Source organism: Leptodactylus fuscus, chromosome 3, assembly GCF_031893055.1.
Source record: "Leptodactylus fuscus isolate aLepFus1 chromosome 3, aLepFus1.hap2, whole genome shotgun sequence".
NCBI lineage: Eukaryota > Metazoa > Chordata > Amphibia > Anura > Leptodactylidae > Leptodactylus > Leptodactylus fuscus.
Window position 1 is genome coordinate 14,221,094 of NC_134267.1, and position 20,031 is coordinate 14,241,124.

The following is a 20,031-nucleotide window of genomic DNA, read 5'->3' on the forward strand; positions in this document are numbered from 1 at the left end:
GAGTATAATCTGGTTTGGTCCAAACACGTTTAGACTGAAGCGATGCCTTGCAAATATTGACAATGTTCGCCCAACTCTAGTTGCATTTTTGCAATTGCAGAGCAATGGTTTGGAGCAGAGACGTAAGTTGATGGGGTGCAGAGGGTGCAGTCGCACCCGAGCTCAGGAGCCTTAGGGGACCCATAAGCACTGGCATCAGTATTGAGATTGCAGCTTCCATCTGGACCATAAACCAAGGAGACCCACAGATTCCCCCGACCACACTAAGGTGGATTACACTCCTTAGCACCTATAACCATCACCATCAAGACTTCACTGTAGGGATGAGATAGGGGGCCCCGGACAAAAGATTGCACCGGGGCCCACAAGACTTTAGTTATGCCGCTGGTTTGGAGGACATTGCTCTGGACTATTGAGACCCTTCCAGATACAATCTCTTCAGAGACTCACTACAACTAGAGCATGTACTATTGCATCTGTTACTACATCACCCTGTAGAATTCGGCTACGATGTCTGTGTCTGACAATGTTCTATCATAGCTGAAAAATAAAAACTAAACTGCAACCGTGCGGGACAAAAATACATTCTGTATGGAGCAGAAGAGAGCAATCTGACAAAATTAAATCAGCGGGAATGTTCCAGCGCTCAGCAACCAGACCACTGAGAAAGATAATAGCTGCGATTGTCACAGAAGATCAAATGGTTCGGAGTAAGATCTTATCATTGCTGGGAGACTATAATATCTGACTATCATGTAGACTCCGTGTGCAGGTGTATGGAGCCTGGAAGGGTTAGATGTTACATCTGTAGCTAGCCAAATGAGTGTTTATCGATGAAAACAGTTTACATGGATGAGATAGCTCTAAGGATTCGCTTTGTCCCGTGTTCGGACGAAGCGATCCTCTAATTTGTTTTGGTATGAACTTGTTCAGATAGAACCGGAGCATTTTGTGCCGTTTTTTTTAACCGGACACAAAGTCGGACATGCATGACTTTGTGTACGGTTAAACTGGTTTCACCACTGACAGGCACAAAACGCTCCTGGGCGGTCACTTTGCAATCCCATTCCAGTGAATGAGTTTGAAAACTAAACACCAGTTTTCCGTCCAGTGTCCAGTTTCTCAGGCAGAAGACGGAAACCCAGCAGGATTGCCTAAAGCGGACACAGGGGCAGGTGTGAACCCGCCCTAAGGGTGCATGCACACTACGTAACGCCGGGCGTGTATGAGAGCCGTACACGCCGGCATTACGGCAGACTGCCGAACACTTCCCATTCACTTCAATGGGAGCGCTCGTAACAGCGGCGTTTACGAGCACTCCCATTGAAGTGAATGGGAAGTGCTCGGCAGCCCTGCTGTAACGCCGGCGTGTACGGCTCTCATACACGCCCGGCGTTACGTAGTGTGCATGCACCCTTAGAGTGACACACATGAAGACAGAAGTTTTGCCCGTTACCTCTTGTGTCCTTACTTCTCCAACCATGCTCATTCTAAGTTCACACCTGGAAAAAGTTCGGCATGAAAGACTTCTTCCTCCACTAGTTGCAGTTTTAAAACGAGGGACATCAGATAGACCCCATTATAGTCAATAAGGTCTGCTGGACTCCGTGCGGTCCTCCACTCTATTGTCCTCCGACGGACCAGAATAACGTAGAGGCGATGCTGGTGTGAACCTGGTGTCAGTGAAATTTTGTTTCTGGTGTTCCAGTGGTCGGAGTGGTTATGACTACGCTACACCACTTGCCTGAGCGGACATCCCAGTAGAATGAAAGAGTCTTACAAAGAGTTAAAGAAACACAAGGACATCTTGAAGGTTTCCATGACATGACAAGTCACGAACATAGCGGATTTCTGTATCTGCACAGTCAACAGTCTTCTGAGTTCTGGAGTTTGCTTCATTTGACAGTTCACGTCAGTAGAAGATTTCAGAAGGATCTTCAGCTCCTCGGTCCATGACTTCAGTTGAGCGCAGTAGAATTGATAGATTATTTCATCGTATTATCAAGTCTGGGGGTTAATGACTATAAGAAGTTGATTCCGCATTAGGACATGACTGACGTCCTGCCATGAATCCTGTGAAGTTTATTACTTTGGGTGAGATGTGAGCAAAGATTTCAGTGACAGTCGTACAACGTGAAGAGTGACTGTCTTAATGTATCCTTCAAGTCCTGCCGCCTGGCTAATTAATCCAGCCCCCGGTTGTGAGATGCCACCGCCATCAATACTGGACGGATTCCAGCTCAAGCATTTGAGAAATCAGTCTCGTCTTTTAAAACGAGTGGATTTGTGGGAAACCCGATGAGCTTTCAAAGCGAGATCAATTTGGTTCAATCCCGTTATCCCAACCACTCAGCAGATTTTCATTATCCGAGAGCACCTCAATACAGAAAATGCAACATACGGTCTGTATGATAGGCTTGTCCTTGACATCTAATGAAGCTGGATGGAAGATTAATGCTGCACCGACACCTCACAGATGCCAGGATCTATATATTATACCGTATACTGTTCATATAAGCACTACCTTTGATCAGCTTGCCGGCTGCAGAATCCTTTGCACATACCGTGAAGGTCAATAAATTGCAAAAACTTTAACCACAGTACAAGCATGTTGGGTCTGTTGCAAACAAATGTGAAGATGTCCACAAACCCCAAGCAGTATCCAATCAGATAGAAGTCATGACCTCAGTGATTCGACACGGGTAGGGTTGAGCGATCGGGATAAATCAGATCCCGATCGGCAATCGAGCAAATTTCACGATCACGATCGGGATCGGCTGGAAAATGATCGAAAATCAGATTTTAAAAATGATCCTGAAATATCAAGATTGGCTCAACTCTACCCTTGACTTATTGCAATTAGGGTTGAGCAATCAGGAAAGATCGGATCCCGACTGGCGATCGAGCAAATTTCATCGCGATCGGAATCGGCTGGAAAATTATCGAAAATCAGATTTTAAAAACGATCCTGAAATCTCAAGATCGGCTCAACCCTAGACACGGTTCAACTTACTTGATTTTACTGGGAGCCACCTTCTTGTACCTGGTCAACTGGTTGGCCAAGGAGCGGGTGCGATAAGTGGAAAACTACCATTAAATATGATTATAGCCAAAGATGACGTCTATGTGGAGTTTGATGGATTTTCTCCAAAACTTCGAAGATATGCTGATAGGAGACTTAGATTGGAAGCCCTACTGGGGACAGTGTCTGTAAAGCGCTGAGGAATATGTTGGTGCTATATAAGTAAGAGAAATTAAATCATTTGGGTCTTTCTTATATTTCGGATATCTGGTCTTGGTCTGATAGTTATATAGGAATTCGTAATATATGCAGTTCTTCTTATATACACGCTATGCCCATTCCAGAGGTCACTGACCTGCTGTTCAAGTCTAACCCTATAAAGGGAGCTCCTATCTCTGTGGTTCAGATTTTAGTAATTTGGGATATGATAAAACCCAAGAAGTAAATGCTATAGAAAAAGCTTAGGCAGCTCCTATAGTGACCATGGACCCTGAGAATGGACCTCAGAGATCAATTGGCTTGTGCATCGACATCATCAAGTGTTGATAGCATATTGTACCTGCTGATGCTTTAGGGTCAAAGTGTAGTAATGTCCATGACCTGGGAGTCGAAGAAAATAGAAGATGGCCTGGATAAAACTCCAAAATGCCAGTGGCAGTCACTAAGGCCTCGATCACATCTGCGGTGGTATTCCGTCTGGGGGAATCTGCATGAGGAACCCTTTGAACGGAATACCGAACGCAACTGCAAGCGGTGTGTAGGTGAAAGCACACGGACCCCATAGACTACAATGGGGTCCGCCTGCTTGCCGCCAGATCTCTGCAGGGATCATGCGGGCAGGAAAGTAGTTCACAATCCAAAAGAGCAAAGTAGTCAGCGGCACTACTGCGACAACGCTCATGTTCATGTAGTTCACAATCCACTTTATTGACCACGTGATTCGTGTGGGCAGCGCGCAGCAAGCACACGGACCCCATTATAGTCTATGGGATTCGTGTGCTTTCACTGCACACCACTTGCAGTTGTGTTCAGTATTCCGTTCGGGGGATCCCCATGCAGACTCGCCGAATGGAATACCGAACACAGATGTGAACGAAGGGTAAGATGTCAGATGTAGAGACTTAGAGTCATTTCATGTGACTCTGGACAAAAATGTAATGCAATTTAATTAAAGGTGCCACTCGGTGTCTTCTTCTATATATTTGCTATTCACTCTTTGTTACTAGGAAAGTCCTGTCCATAGATACATTAGGCTGAAAGAGAAACTTTCACTACCTCCGCCAAGTCCAGCTCTTCCTGCTCCCTTTAATAGCTGCTGAAATTTTTGGTGTAGTTCCACCATTCCTGGGTCTGCTTAGAGTCTGTACTGTCAGGTGGGCGGTGTCAGGCAGGAGTAGACAAGGGGCCGTGTTTCTGAGCTCTGACACTGGCTGGTTCTGATTGGAGTAGACAAGGGGGCGTGTTTCTGAGCTCTGACACTGGCTGGTTCTGATTGGAGTAGACAAGGGGGCGTGTTTCTGAGCTCTGACACTGGCTGGTTCTGATTGGAGTAGACAAGGGGGCGTGTTTCTGAGCTCTGACACTGGCTGGTTCTGATTGGAGTAGACAAGGGGGCGTGTTTCTGAGCTCTGACACTGGCTGGTTCTGATTGGAGTAGACTAGACAAGGGACCGTGTTTCTGAGCTCTGACACTCACTGGTTCTGATTGGAGTAGACAAGGGGGCGTGTTTCTGAGCTCTGACACTGGCTGGTTCTGATTGGAGTAGACAAGGGGGCATGTTTCTGAGCTTTGACACTGGCTGGTTCTGATTGGAGTAGACAAGGGGGCGTGTTTCTGAGCTCTGACACTGGCTGTTCTGACTGGAGTAGTCAAGGGGGGTGTTTCTGAGTTCTGACACTGGCTGGTTCTGATTGGAGTAGACAAGGGGGGTGTTTCTGAGCTCTGACACTGGCTGACTCTGATTGGATTTCTGAATCACGCCCCTCACCTGCTTCTGCCTCATGCTAACCTCTGCCTAAGGAGCATATCAGGCACCAAAACTAACTGCAGTGATTGTTCAGGAATAGTTGGGAATAGAGAAAAAATTCCAAGTGTGCTGTAATCAGTGGAGCAGCGGAATCCTAAACAGATCCTAAGAACTGGAGTTGGTGGAGGTAGTGAAAAGTCCTCTTTAAGACGTGTTCAGAGTGAGTGGAGGAGGGGCTGTTCTGTCTTCATACAGTGAATGGAGACTAGAAGGGCCTTATTTCCTCACACTCTGAAAAGAGCTTTCTCTGTGCCCTAGTCTGAGAACTTTCTGCAAAATCTCACAGTTTACAATGTAAGAAAAGTTTACTTATGTACTTGTATCTACTTCTGGCTACCTATGTTGTTGCTGATGGGGTTTTAGTCACAGACAGTAAGCAGTTTCTCTTTTTCTGTGTCAGGGATCCTTTTAGCTGCAGCATGCCCTATATTTGCAGTCCAGTGTTCCTGAATCTCCTATACTATGCTCATTTGGAATTTTCTCAGCTATTTGTTATTTTACAGTTACTCCTTGCAGAATTACATGTAAGGAAATGAGTAGTACTAGTATTGAATAGGGGAGAGGGCAGACCTCTCTATACTGTGCACGCCCCCTGTCTCGGGGAGAAATGGAAAATGTGCTGCAGCCATAATGTAATTATTAGATGTTATATGTCGCATAGAGCTGAAATAATATAAGAAGTGGTAAATATTACCGCCATATACTGCTTTCATTTGGTAAGAGGAATTTCTTGTTTACATGCAGGGTATTATCACATCTAACATATATAAATATGGGTGCTATAGACAATCTCTGCAAGTACCTGAATACAATCCAGGGAGCACTGAATGAGTAATGTGAAGTCTATAGCTGAGGATCATGAGAAAACAGAAATCTAGAGATAAGGCCAAAAGAATAGACTGTTTATATGGCACCCATGCTGTGATGGATGGACCCGTGCTGAGCGTCTGGCCTGTTACTGATGACCACGCTGCCCTTACATGGCCAAATGACGGTTTTCTTTACATTAGAGACAAGTAATGCAATACATAACTTTCAATGGGATAACAACAGACACTCCAAATCTATCCTGAATGTAAAGTGCAGAGAGTATAGTGCCCCATAGTGGCTTATGGGATCCAGTGTGGCCGGGGCATCAGCTACAGATAGATGTTTAATGAAGATTGGAATTGTATATGAAGTCTTAGATGAATATTATTCGATACATCTATAGTTCTCTATAGAAAGCAATAAATCTATTAACATCCTCCTCTCTCCAGAGACTTCTATGTATGAGATGGGTTTGGATACAGACTCTATGCAAATAAACAGTCTAAATGAATATAAGGAGGAGGAGAGCAGCCTGATAATTGGAGAAGGAAACAGATTTCTTCAATAAGATATATTACAAAGTTTCTTATACCCCCCTGTACTATTCCAGACACTATTCAAGGTCCAATAGGACTTACCCAAAATAGCCACAACCTCATCATCCTGGATAACTTCCAAAGACCCAGACACCACGAAACACAGCGTGTCTATGCTCTCCCCAGCATGGTAGATTAAATCCCCCGGAGCACAGTGCACAGTCTGGAACTCCATGGCCAGAGCCCTCAGGCAGCCATCACTCGCTAGCCGAAACGCAGGGTGCTCCTTGAATACTTTGCGGTTCAGGTGGACACAGATATCTGCTCGCATGTCTTTAGGGCAAATCTGAAGAACCTAGAAAGGAAAGCATGAAACAGGTTGAGAAGACTGGTGTAGACTACCGGAAAAGCATGGCAATGTATGAGATGTGATTCAGGCAGCGCGGGGCTAGAGGCTACCCGCTACTATGTAATTATGGAAATGCTTTACACTGAATGCAATGAACAGAATTCTACATTTAAAGGAACAACCGCCGGCCCTGCACCAGGTATAATAATGTATCAGGTATACATGGAGCGTTCTACTATCTAAAACATAACACCATCATAGTGTGTGCTAGGTCACAGTTACTTGGGTATATTATGGTAATATCATTTAGGTACTGTATAGTGTACTGGTACACGGTATGATTGCATTACTTGGCACTACACTATAAAGTAAGTTGGGGGTCGACCATAGAAGATACTGAGCAGAGTCCAACCGAAACCCAACCCTGGATAGAAAGATAGAGAGATAGATAGATAGATAGATAGATAGATAGGAGATAGATAGATAGATAGATAGATAGATAGATAGATAGATAGATAGATAGACATACCTCCCAACCGTCCCGATTTCCGCGGGACAGTCACGATTTGGGTGACATGTCCCGCGGTCCCGGTTGGAGGGAGGTATGTCCCGATTTCAACTCAGATCTGCGTCCAGAGGACACAGATCTGAGTTGAACACATATGCGGCTGAAGCAAGGAGCTGACACAGGTCAGCTCCTCGCTTCGCCGCTGCCCGCCTCTCTCCCTGACACATGCGGCTGAAGCTGCTCGCGTGCTCGCTTCGCCGCTGCGTCTCTCTCTCGCTGACACATGCGGCTGAAGCGAGGAGCTGACCTGTGTCAGCTCCTCGCTTCGCCGCTGCCTCCGGCTCCTGGCTTGTAGACGCGGCAGCAAGCAGCTTCAGCCGCATGTGTCAGGGAGAGAGGCGGGCAGAGAGCGGCGAGGGAGCGGAGGAGAAGGTAAGTTTAATGTGGAGGTGGAACGTGAATCTGGGGGCAGATGAAGGAGAGGACGGCATGACACTGGGGGCAGAGATGGAGAGGACATGAATCTGGGGGAAGAGATGGGGGACATGAATCTGGGGGCAGAGATGGAGGGACAGGAATCTGGGGGCAGAGATGTGGGACATGAATCTGGGGGCAGAGATGTGGGGACATGAATCTGGGGGCAGAGATGTGGGGACATGAATCTGGGGGCAGATATGGAGGGACATGAATCTGGGGGCAGAGATGGAGTGGACATGAAACTGGGGCAGAGATGTGGGGACATGAATCTGGGGGCAGAGATGGAGAGGACATGAAACTGAGGGAAGAGATGGGGGACATGAATCTGGGGGCAGAGATGGGGGACATGAATCTGGGGGCAGAGATGGGAGACATGAATCTGGGGGCAGAGATGGAGGGACAGGAATCTGGGGGCAGAGATGTGGGACATGAATCTGGGGGCAGAGATGTGGGGACATGAATCTGGGGGCAGAGATGTGGGGACATGAATCTGGGGGCAGATATGGAGGGACATGAATCTGGGGGCAGAGATGGAGTGGACATGAAACTGGGGCAGAGATGTGGGGACATGAATCTGGGGGCAGAGATGGAGAGGACATGAAACTGAGGGAAGAGATGGGGGACATGAATCTGGGGGCAGAGATGGGGGACATGAATCTGGGGGCAGAGATGGAGTGGACATGAAACTGGGGCAGAGATGGGGGACATGAATCTGGGGGCAGAGATGGAGAGGATATGAATCTGGGGGCAGAGATGTGGGACATGAATCTGGGGGCAGAGATGGGGGACATGAATCTGGGGGCAGAGATGGAGAGGACATGAATCTGGGGGCAGAGATGGAGAGGACATGAATCTGGGGGCAGAGATGGGGGACATGAATCTGGGGGCAGAGATGGAGAGGACATGAATCTGGGGGCAGAGATGGAGGGACATGAATCTGGGGGCAGAGATGGAGGGACATGAAACTGGGGCAGAGATGGGGACATGAATCTGGGGGCAGAGATGGAGAGGACATGAATCTGAGGGCAGAGATGGGGGACATGAATCTGGGGGCAGAGATGGGGGACATGAATCTGGGGGCAGAGATGGAGAGGACATGAATCTGGGGGCAGAGATGGAGAGGACATGAATCTGAGGGCAGAGATGAGGGACATGAATCTGGGGGCAGAGATGGAGAGGACATGAATCTGGGGGCAGAGATGGAGAGGACATGAAACTGAGGGCAGAGATGGGGGACATGAATCTGGGGCAGAGATGGGGACATGAATCTGGGGGCAGAGATGGAGAGGACATGAATCTGGGGGCAGAGATGGAGGGACATGAATCTGGAGGCAGAGATGGAGTGACATGAATCTGGGGGCAGAGATGTGGGACATGAATCTGGGGGCAGAGATGTGGGGACATGAATCTGGGGGCAGAGATGGAGAGGACATGAATCTGGGGGCAGAGATGGAGGGGACATGAAACTGGGGGCAGATGAAGGGTGTATATGAAACTGGGGGAGAGATAGAGGGGGGACATATAATTTACGGGTGACTGTAGGAGGATTATACTGTGTGGGGGCACATGAAAAATTAATGAGTGGGCGGAGTCAACACAAAAGTGGGCGGGGCTAAATTAGCGCGCCGCACATTTTGTCCCTCTTTCAGTTCTTCAAAAGTTGGGAGGTATGGATAGATAGATAGATAGATAGATAGATAGGAGATAGATAGATAGATAGATAGATAGATAGATAGATAGATAGATAGATAGATAGATAGGAGATAGATAGATAGATAGATAGATAGATAGATAGATAGATAGATAGGAGATAGATAGATAGGAGATAGATAGATAGATAGATAGATAGATAGATAGATAGATAGATAGATAGGAGATAGATAGATAGGAGATAGATAGATAGATAGATAGATAGATAGATAGATAGATAGGAGATAGATAGGAGATAGATAGATAGATAGATAGATAGATAGATAGATAGATAGGAGATAGATAGATAGATAGATAGATAGATAGATAGGAGATAGATAGATAGATAGATAGATAGATAGATAGATAGACAGATAGGAGATAGATAGATAGATAGATAGATAGATAGATAGGAGATAGATAGATAGATAGGAGACACTGGCCATTTCCAGCTCACCACAATACCATGCCCACGCACTTCCTGATTCTATGTTGCTGACTCTCCCTTTCTCCTAAAGAACATCATTCCTATCCCATCTTTGTCACACCCTGCCTAAGTAAAGGTTCTTACTGACAGTTTTTACTATATTTGACCTCAGTGACTTTGGCTCCGCCTACTGACTATACTCTGCTGTGTCTGACCTGGGCCTGATCCCTGACTTATCCCTGCCCGCTATCTTCTCATCTCCTGGTTCTGACCTGAGCCTGTTCCTGACTATTGACCCTGTCCTGCCGGGAACCAAAAAGTAACAAATCTATTTACAAAATAAATCATTTGCAAGAAACTTCCTAACATTCCCCAGATACAAATGTCTCCAGTAATGATGAGATGTGCTTGTACATGAGCCGGGCAGGAGTACAATGTATCAGCACAGAAATCAGGAGAACTTTCTAGCCTTCGGGTCACAGGAGGCGCTGCTGCTGCTGCTGCTGCCTCTGTTCTTTCTCCAGCTTACTAAAACTTTGTTCTCATCATCAGATAGCCACAGGGCTCAGACACGGAGAATATGCAATAAACAATATATATTAGGATTATACGTTCCTCCCAGGCGCCGTGTCATTACCCTCATACTTTCTTGAGGTTTTATAGTGAGATAATGGGAAGAGCCGTCTGTATTTCATGAGTTGTTTACTTGTGCAATGTTGGGCAGTAACCGTGAGCAATGATATGCATATAATTATGGAGACATTCGGGGGAGGGGAGGGGGGGTACAAGGGAAGATTCCTGCAATTCGCAGCGCAGAGTGATACATTCCAGATTATTAGGTCTGATTGCAAGCATCGGTATTGCAAATTATGACTGGGGGTTATCCACTTTGTATATACAATCGTGTGCAAAAGTTTTAGGCAAGCGTGGAACAATGCTGCAAAGTAAGAAATGGTAACATTTTATTTTGGTCAATTCCAAAAAAAAAAATGTAAATCCCATCAATAATTGGTGTGACCTTTGCCCTTTGGAGGAGGACCCCTGTAAGTGATGATCTGGCCCCCAGAGATATAGATAGCCCTGATCTCATCATCATACAGTCTGTCTGGGATGGCATGAAGAGACAGACGGATTGGACAAGTTACATCCACAGAAGATCTGAGCTTGGTTCTCCAACATGGCGGCGGGAACAACCTCCCTGCCCAGTTCTGCCAAAAACTGGCTGCAAGTACGGAGAAGATCTGATGGAAGGCAAAGGGCAAAGGTCACACTGAATAGTGATTTAGATTTTTCTTTTGTTCGTTCACTTGATAAAAAAAATCAGCTATAGGGAGTCCTATCTTTAGGTATTAACACTATATGTTATTCCCTAGGACTGCAGGAGTCCTTTGGAATATTTTGGTGAGGCCTAAACTTCCATAGACCTAAACGAACAACCCCAAAAAAGGTTACTGTAGGCTCCAGATGGAAATTTTTAGGTGTATTGGCCAATAGGGCAGATCAAAGGGGGTCAGGGAAGTGGGACTTGGTACCTTGCCTACTTTATTTATACACATGGCTCGGGCAACAAACTGAATCTCTCCGCCATACGTCCAGCGTGGACTATAGTTACCAACAGTTTTGAATTTGCCAGGACTGTAGCAAACTTTTAGTGACTGTTCCAACAAATTTGGCTTTTTTCTGGCCCAAAAGGCTAACCATGCCCAAAATTGGATATTCCTGACAGGATGGAGTGGTCCTGGGGTAGGACTTCAATGCCGAAATTATGGTACTGACCTCCTGGCTCTTGGGATTTATCTAGACTAGAGATTGGTGAACCTTTGAAGATTTATTTTTGGTAAGCGGCTATTTTCTTTTGGCTGTGGGCATGCGCAATGTGCTCTGCCCGAGGCCTAGAAGATTGAAACCCAGCTGAAGAGAGGCCGTTCCTGAAGAAGATGGAGGTGGCGCTGGAGAGTTCTCTCGCAACATTGGAGACGCCCCAAGTGCTGTTTGAGTGCTGGGGCCCGGCCCCAGTGCTGCGAGAGAACTCATTTGCATACTGAAGAAAACCGGGATTTCAACCAAACAGCGGCGCGGAGAAGACATCTAACGGTAGGAGAAGAATAGTCTTTCTTAAGGCTATTCCTACGTGTGATCAACAAAAAAATTTTAATGGTAGAATCCCTTTAAACTCTTGTGTATCTCAAGACCCCAGAGTGGCCCGGGGAGGTGTGAAAAACCTCAAACAGTTACACACACCTTCCCTCACCTCTTCTGGACATCTTCTAGGTGTCCAACACTTCCTCTGGGTCTTCTTCTGGCTGTCTAGGTGATGTGATGACGTCACCTAGTAGGCCAAAAGAAGATTCAGAGGGACTCTACCTCTTATACTCTGGGGTCCAAAGAGGCCACAGACTATAAAAATTTCATATGTGATTCACATGTGATAAACCCCCAAATTCCATTAGAACCCAAAACTTATCAAAAACTTGGGTTGAATGTGGTTGGATGTGAACCAGTTTGCTCATCTCTAGTCTAGACCTGTTGATGGGGTTCAGATCAGAAGAACATGAATGGTCCATTTAGTTCATCTATTCACCTATCTTGGCCATATCAGTCACATTACATGGTAGATGGCAGGAAGATATAGACCCGTTCCTTGAAGTATGTCATTTTGTAGGACCCCATAATCCAGAAGACTCCTCCATCCATTATAGTCACCTCCTGAGCGGCCTATTCCCGCAGTCACTCTATGTAATACAGTTATCCTATGGGCTCTACCTAATGTGGTTATTACCACTTTAATCAATAGACTACCTTTCCCCGGAGACGACATCTCATTGACTCTCTGATGTCACCCTCTAGATAATATAACATTGGATTCCTGGAAAAGGCGCGATGCCCTGCACAACGGTGGGAATGTTCATCATCTTAGCGAGAGGAAGAGCAGGAACCCTGAAGTTAATTTACAGAAACATTTGTATTATTTCCCGTCCAAGACGTAAACTCATTATTCAAGTCAGCGGCAGCGGCAGCCTCCGGTGTACACCTATCCGCGTCCTCTGTGAGTCTTACAAAACAAGCAGCAATTTGATGCATTAAGTGGTTTATTCAAATCTGCACAGCTTGTAATAAAAAATGGAGACAGCCTGCTGCGGGTAACGCTAGCGGCAAGGTTTGATGTGGCGAAACACAAGCTCCGTATATATATATCACCCGCCGGCCTTACTCATTAGTTTTTCTAGAAAGCTATCATATATACTGACAGTATGTGACTATAACATTCGCCTGTTTTTTATAGCTAGTAGACTCACCTGAATACATAGGAGGATAGAAGATTTACCCCGATTGTCTATAGAAGCCACTTACGGTGAGTCTTCGGCTTATACGTTTTTGTCCTTAAAGGGGTTGTTCAGAAAGTAAGCGTTATGGCGTTGGTGCGCTCTACGCCATTTACAGTCCTTAAAGGGATCCTATCATTAGAATTACATTTTTTCTTGATCACACGTAGGAATAGCCTTAAGAAAGGCTATTCTTCTCCTACCTATAGATGTCTTCTCTGCGCCGCCATTCCGTAGAAATCGCAGTTTTCGTCTGTATGCAAATGAGTTCTCAAACAGCACTGGGGTTCCACCCACAGGCCACAAGAAAATGGCCGTTTACACCAGCTTACTGCGTGAGCGGCCACCAGAAAATGGCCGCTTACACCAGCTTACTGCGTGAGCGGCCACCAGAAAATGGCCGTTTACACCAGCTTACTGTGTGAGCGGCCACAAGAAAATGGCCGCTTACACCAGCTTACTGTGCTAGCAGCCACAAGAAAATGGCTGCTTACACCAGCTTACTGTGTGAGCGGCCACAAGAAAATGGCTGCTTACACCAGCTTACTGTGTGAGCGGCCACAAGAAAATGGCTGCTTACACCAGCTTACTGTGCTAGCAGCCACAAGAAAATGGCTGCTTACACCAGCTTACTGTGTGAGCGGCCACAAGAAAATGGCCGCTTACACAGCTTACTATGCAAGTGGCAATTTTTCTTGTGGCCGCGGGCATGCGAAGTCTGCTCTGCCCGAGCTTGAACCCAGCTCCGGAAGAAGACGCATGAAGAGCCCGTTCCTGAAGAAGATGGAGGCGGTGCTGGAAAGTTCTCTGGCAGCATTGGGGACGCCCACAGTGCTGCGAGAGAACTAATTTGCATAAAGACGGAAAATGGAATATCTACTGAACAGCGGTGCGGAGAAGACATCTAAAGGTAGGAGAAGAAGAGCCTTTCTTAAGGTTATTCCTACGTGTGATCGAGAAAAAAAAATTGATTTTAATGATAGAATCCCTTTAATGGTTCCTCAGGGTGTGTGACGTCGGTTAGAAAGCCAGAGGAGGACACCAAGGGACCATCCGATGACCCGGGGGAGCCCACAGAGGTTGCGACAAGGGGAGTATAAAGTGACACTCTACTAAATTTTTATTGGGAAAGTATTCCCCTGAGATATATATAATTCAGCTAGTATTATCGTATTTAGTTATTCATTTTTATCTGCAAACCTAAGGGATTCTTGTCTTCAGTTGGCCCATGTCGTTCTGACATGATGAGTGGTACATGCCTGTCTGGGCTTCCTGTATACATGGACTATTCCACACATAATTTCCATGGGAGGAAACAAACTCTTATCACAACTACTGCTGATGATTAGACAGGCTTCTTTCGTATGCAAATCCTCATGGGATCCTTGTCTTCAGTTGGACCATGTGACCCCTTTCTGACTTGATGAGTGATACATGCGTCCACACATACGTGTTCCACAGAAGGACACAAACTCCTATCACAACTACTGATGAGAATAGACGAAATGTAAAACTTTACTTTGTAACGGAGGCAGAAACACAGAACAAACTGCAACTTCAACAATGTCTCGAGACGCGGCTCATTGCCTCGCTGATATTAAAGGGAATCTGCCACTTGTGTTTTATTTTTGTCATATAATGTGTTTTCCGATGAATTTTCTGAAGCGTCAACTTTAGTTAGAACAAAGGAACAGTCTTTGTAAAAAGGAACATCTGTTCTAAGTGACCCTCCAGGTTTCTTCTCACCTACTGGGGTACGCTCCGAAAAATAACAAAAGAAAAAAGAACAAATGCAAAATTGTAACGTCTACAATATTATGTTCTCAAAGCAAAGGAAACATGGATGGTGTGAAAGTCTTGGGAGATGTCGGAGATATTTATGGTGGTGCACGTCTAGAAAATTCGGGAAAAAATTCAATTACATGTAATAGAAACAAAATTATAAGGAGTAATTCCAGGTGAAAACTCAATATTATGGTGGAACCTAATCCATTTCTCACCCCCAAAGACCTAGATACCTATATACCATCCAGGGGCATAACTAACGGGGTAGCAGCGGTAGGTCCCTGACGTCATATGACCCGGGCCTGCGTTCTTATGCGTCGCAACACAGGCCCGGGTCAAGTGACGTCTCGTATGTCATTGAAGATGACCGACATCAGCAGGGACCGCATCTGAGCCAGGGAGAGGTAAGTAACAGTGTTTTTTTATGTTTTTGTCCCCCTGGGTCTCCGATTATTATTCTCTGGGGTCTGAAAAGACCCCAGAGTATAATAATTGTTCATGGGTGTCCACAATGGGACGTAATACTGTGCGCAACGGCCACTATGGGGCATAATGCTGTGTGCAGGGGCCACTATGGGGCATAATACTGTGTGCAGGGGCCACTATGAGGCATAATGCTGTGTGCAGGGGCCACTATGGGGCATAATACTGTGTGCAGGGGCCACTAAGGGACATAATACTGTGTGCAGGGGCCACTATGGGGCATAATACTGTGTGCAGGGGCCACTATGGGACATAATACTGTGTGCAGGAGCCACTATGGAGCATAATACTGTGTGCAGGGGCCACTATGGGATATAATACTGTGTACAGGGGCCACTATGGGGGATAATACTGTGTGCAGGATCTACTATGGGATATAATACTGTGTACAGGGGCCACTATGGGGCATAATACTGTGTGCAGGGGCCTCTATGGGGCATAATACTGTGTGCAGGGGCCACTATGGGGGATAATACTGTGTGCAGGGGCCACTATGGGGCATAATAGCGTGTGCAGGAATGCAGGGGGGGGGGCATGTCAAAAGTTCACCACTATTCCTAGTTACGCCACTGATACCATCCATCTTCTGATAGCAGAGTGAATATTTATAATGGAGACTCTTAAAAGTCTCGTAAGTCATGGCCGTGGATGGAAGACAACATTGGACTATGTTGCTTAGGGCCCATCTGTAAAGTTAATTTTTGGGGCCCACTGTATAGCTACATGCAAACATTACCTGAACCTGGAGGGAGAGCACTAGGCAAAAGAACAATGGGACCGTGGGTGAGGAGAGTTGGCTTAATATAAGCAAAACTAGAAACTTGTAGGAATATACATTGGCAACGCGAGCTTCACAATAGCATTCAGCTCTTCTTCAAAAGATAGAGAGCCTGTCTGCTTACAAAGTGATTACCTGAAGGCACCTGCGGACCCCATACACTGTAAGACCTTGCAGAACTTTTCTCTCAGCCAATTTAAGTTGGAATCTTCAGCAAAGTCTCCTGCGGAGATTCCAGTGCATTTCTGTGTATCTAGTGGGCATCTGTGTTCCCGGAAACCTCCACCAACCAAGAGTACAAAGTTTATGTTGCATTAGGTTATGACCATGTGATTTATGTTTTTCATACATTTTGACGGCTTTTTAAAATGGATCAGAAAATTACTCATTTTGCTTGCGGTTACAAATTTATGACCGCAAAAGAGCACCTAATAGAGAAAGTGCACATAAACAATGCAGCACTCACATCTCATCCTTTCATTTGAACTTATCTTTTTGCATTTTAAAATTAAAACTAATAAATATACAATGAAATATTCTCTGTGTCCCAGGAGATCAGCCATTTTTACACTGCCTCACTATCCTGGGTTTGGCTGTAAGACAACTGGCTGCAGCAGGAGCCTCCCCCCTCTGCTCAGTCTGCAGTAGGACAAAAGGATTGCTGTAACCCCACCCCTTCAGTCAATCTGCAGCTGAAGATGGAGACCATGGTAGGAGGCTCAATTTAAAGACTTAAGAAAGGCCATTCTTCTCTTACCTTTAGATGTCTTCTCCGCGCCGCCGTTCGGCAGATATTCCATTTTCTGTCTTTATGCAAATGAGTTATCTTGCAGCACTGGAGGCGTCCCCAATGCTGCCAGAGAACTCTCCAGCACCGCCTCCATCTTCTTCAGGAACCGGCCTCTACGCATCGTCTTCCGGCCTGGCTTTCAATCTTCTACGCATGAGCAATCGGCTCTGCCCGCTGCGCAAGGTCATTTTTTTGTGGTCGCTTACACAAGCTCTTGTAGTAAGCGGTCACAAAAAAATGGCCGCGCGCAGGTGCAGTCGGCTCTGACCGAGGCCTGCTGGCAGAGTAGATTGCGCATGAGTAGAAGATTCAAATCCAGGCTGGAAGACGATGCGTAGAGGCCGGTTCCTCAAGAAGATGGAGGTGGCACTGGAGAGTTCTCTGTTTGAGCGCTGGGGCCCGCCCCCTGTGCTGCAAGAGAACTCATTTGCATAAGGACAGAAAAAGGAATATCTACCGAACAGCGGCACAGAGAAGACATCTAAAGGTAGGAGAAGAATAGCCTTTCTTAAGGCTATTCCTACGTGTTAGTTAGAAAAAAAGGGATTCTAATGACAGGATCCCTTTAAACTTTTTGTAGATGGACAAACCTCTATAAAATGTTATTCTTACCTTTTCGGTATCGATACCTCGGGACATAGACCATGTGGACACGATATAATCCATGACTCGCTCGCTCAGACCCTTGGGCACTTGGTAAAGTTTAAGAAAGTCTCTCACGCTGTTAAGCATCTCATGGTACCGGTTCGTGTTGGCGTACATTTGCTGGAAGATTGTTGTCACGTTACCAAAAATGGTTGCATATAGAAGCGCTGAAAAGAAGAGAGAATTTTTAATTTGATGTACTTTTTGGTTTTATTTTTTGTAAATTAACCAATTCCAGAGAGAATTCTCATATACAGTATACTGTAATACATGAGAAGACGAGTCGGGAGATTATAAAATCATAACCGATTTTTTTCCATATAATGTAATTCTGCTTCAATTTCCTACAACCTAATGAATTGAAGAAAAGGGACTAAATAAGTTATTCCTAAAATTACATTCTCGCTCAATCAAATAATGTTATTCAAGTGGAGAAACGAGTGGGAACGTAATCATAATGGAAGATGTGAAAGAGGCGCGATAAATACCCCTTGTGACAGTAATTTAGGGGGTTAGCCTAAACGTGTCCTCTAGTTCAGGGGCGTAATGATCCCAGTTGTAGGGGATGTGCTGTGATTGGCCCCCGAGGGATATGGGGCCCGCAGCTAGCTGAAAATAGCCAGGGCCTTGGACCACCATGATAGTGGTTGAGGAACGCCTGGTTCCCCAACCGCTATACATATGGTCAATTTTAAAAAATGCTTATACTCACCTCTCCTGGACTCCGCATATTCTCCGAGGCTCTTTTGACCTGTGTCTGAGTTGGTCATCACACCCCACGTGTGTCACCTCAGTTGCCAGGCAGAAGAGGACCATAGAAGATGCCGAAGAGAACCCAATGGAGCAAGGATGCTCATGATAGGTGAGGCAATGTGAGTATAATTGTATGGGGGCTACTGTGGAGCATATTATACTGTGTGGAGGCCACTGTGGAACATATTATACTGTGTGAAGGCCACTGTGGAGCACATTATACTGTGTGGAGGCCACTGTGGAGCATATTATACTGTGTGTAGGCCGAATGTGGAGCATATTATACTGTGTGGAGGCCACTGTGGAGCATATTATACTGTGTGTGGGCCACTGTGGAGTATATTATACTGTGTGGAGGCCACCGTGGAGCATATTATTCTGTGTGGGACCATTGTTGAGCAAATTATAGTGTGTGGGAGCTCTTCACTAGTCACATCATGAGTCTCTTAAGTAGATGAATCTCCAAAACCCCTTTGACTGGCTAAATCGAAGAGTGACTACTAGCTAATAAGCCTTATGAACAAAGGCTCCCATTTAATATGACATTATCGTATCTCAGCATTTTTCGAGGACACAAAATATCATTAGTTTTAGTAGTATCCTTGTCTCCTAAACAATTCATTTAAGAATCTGGACGCTGTGATCCTTATCAAAGCATCTCTGGAGAACGTTCTTACTTTGCAGGATTATTATATTTTCCTACACATGCTGAAACTTTTGCACTCTTCTGTATGCTATGATATATTAGATTCTTCGAGAAAACATCTTAGGATATCAGCCAAAATCTTATAGAGTTTGTGGCCGTTATAGAACAATTACAAAATTATCATAAAACAAACCAGCTGGAACAACCACCAGACCAGGGATGACAGCTGGACCACTTCCCAGGACTCTTATATAACGTCAGCCAGAAAGTTGAGCCAATACATGGAAAATGATATCATAGTTTCTCCATACATCAAAAAGATGCCATACAACAAGTGTGCTCTATAGAGAGGCATCATAGAGGGTTAACAACCATGCACCAAGAGCATGGAGATGCTACTGGGTCCTTCAGCTGACCTGCTACATTGGGAAGCTTCCTGGTACAGGTCTTGTTTCATGAGGAGTAGACAGAACAGGTTGCCACCTTAGGGCATGGGTAGCCATTTTATAGACAACCTACAAAAATAATGCTGTGCCTAATTGCACTCTGTGTATAATAGCTGGTCATTCTGTAGGGGTCAGGGAATGATGAGCAATGGACACGCACATTATGTTAAGGCTGAATGAACCCACCAGTCTTGGTGGTAGGAACAACTATCTGATGGGCCTTCCAACTTTCCCCAACACTTGATCTCAGGGGTAAGGATAAAGCATGTTGAATTTTACACTGCCGATCCTTTATTCTCAGGGGTGATAATCTGCCTCCAGAAGGGTCCATCACCTTCTTACACCCCTCTCTCCATTAGGCACCTATGCAGGATCAATTAGGCAGATTGTGGACATGTAAAGGTGGTTGAGTAGCTTTTGGGTTGACAACTACTGAATGTATACAGGCACATTGAGAGCTGAACATACGTGAAGGGAAGTACAGTTGGGGGAACACAATGCAAATATGAATGCAGGACTATGGAGTTGGAGTTTGAG

General features: G+C 45.6%; 2 protein-coding genes across 3 annotated transcripts in view; one reads left to right on the forward strand and one right to left on the reverse strand.

Annotated features, from left to right (window-relative positions):
- Nucleotides 1-20,031, forward strand: part of HHAT (hedgehog acyltransferase) — a 346,637-nt gene that overhangs the window by 288,710 nt on the left and 37,896 nt on the right. The window lies entirely within an intron of this gene.
- The window catches only part of KCNH1 (potassium voltage-gated channel subfamily H member 1), a 214,055-nt gene that overhangs the window by 78,477 nt on the left and 115,547 nt on the right, over nt 1-20,031 (reverse strand). For both annotated transcript variants that reach the window (XM_075267108.1, XM_075267106.1), the window contains 2 exons: nt 17,617-17,816; nt 6,498-6,750 (listed from right to left, as the gene is read on the reverse strand). In XM_075267108.1, coding sequence (XP_075123209.1) covers nt 6,498-6,750; nt 17,617-17,816 — 453 coding nt within the window. The remainder of the gene's footprint in view (nt 1-6,497; nt 6,751-17,616; nt 17,817-20,031) is intronic.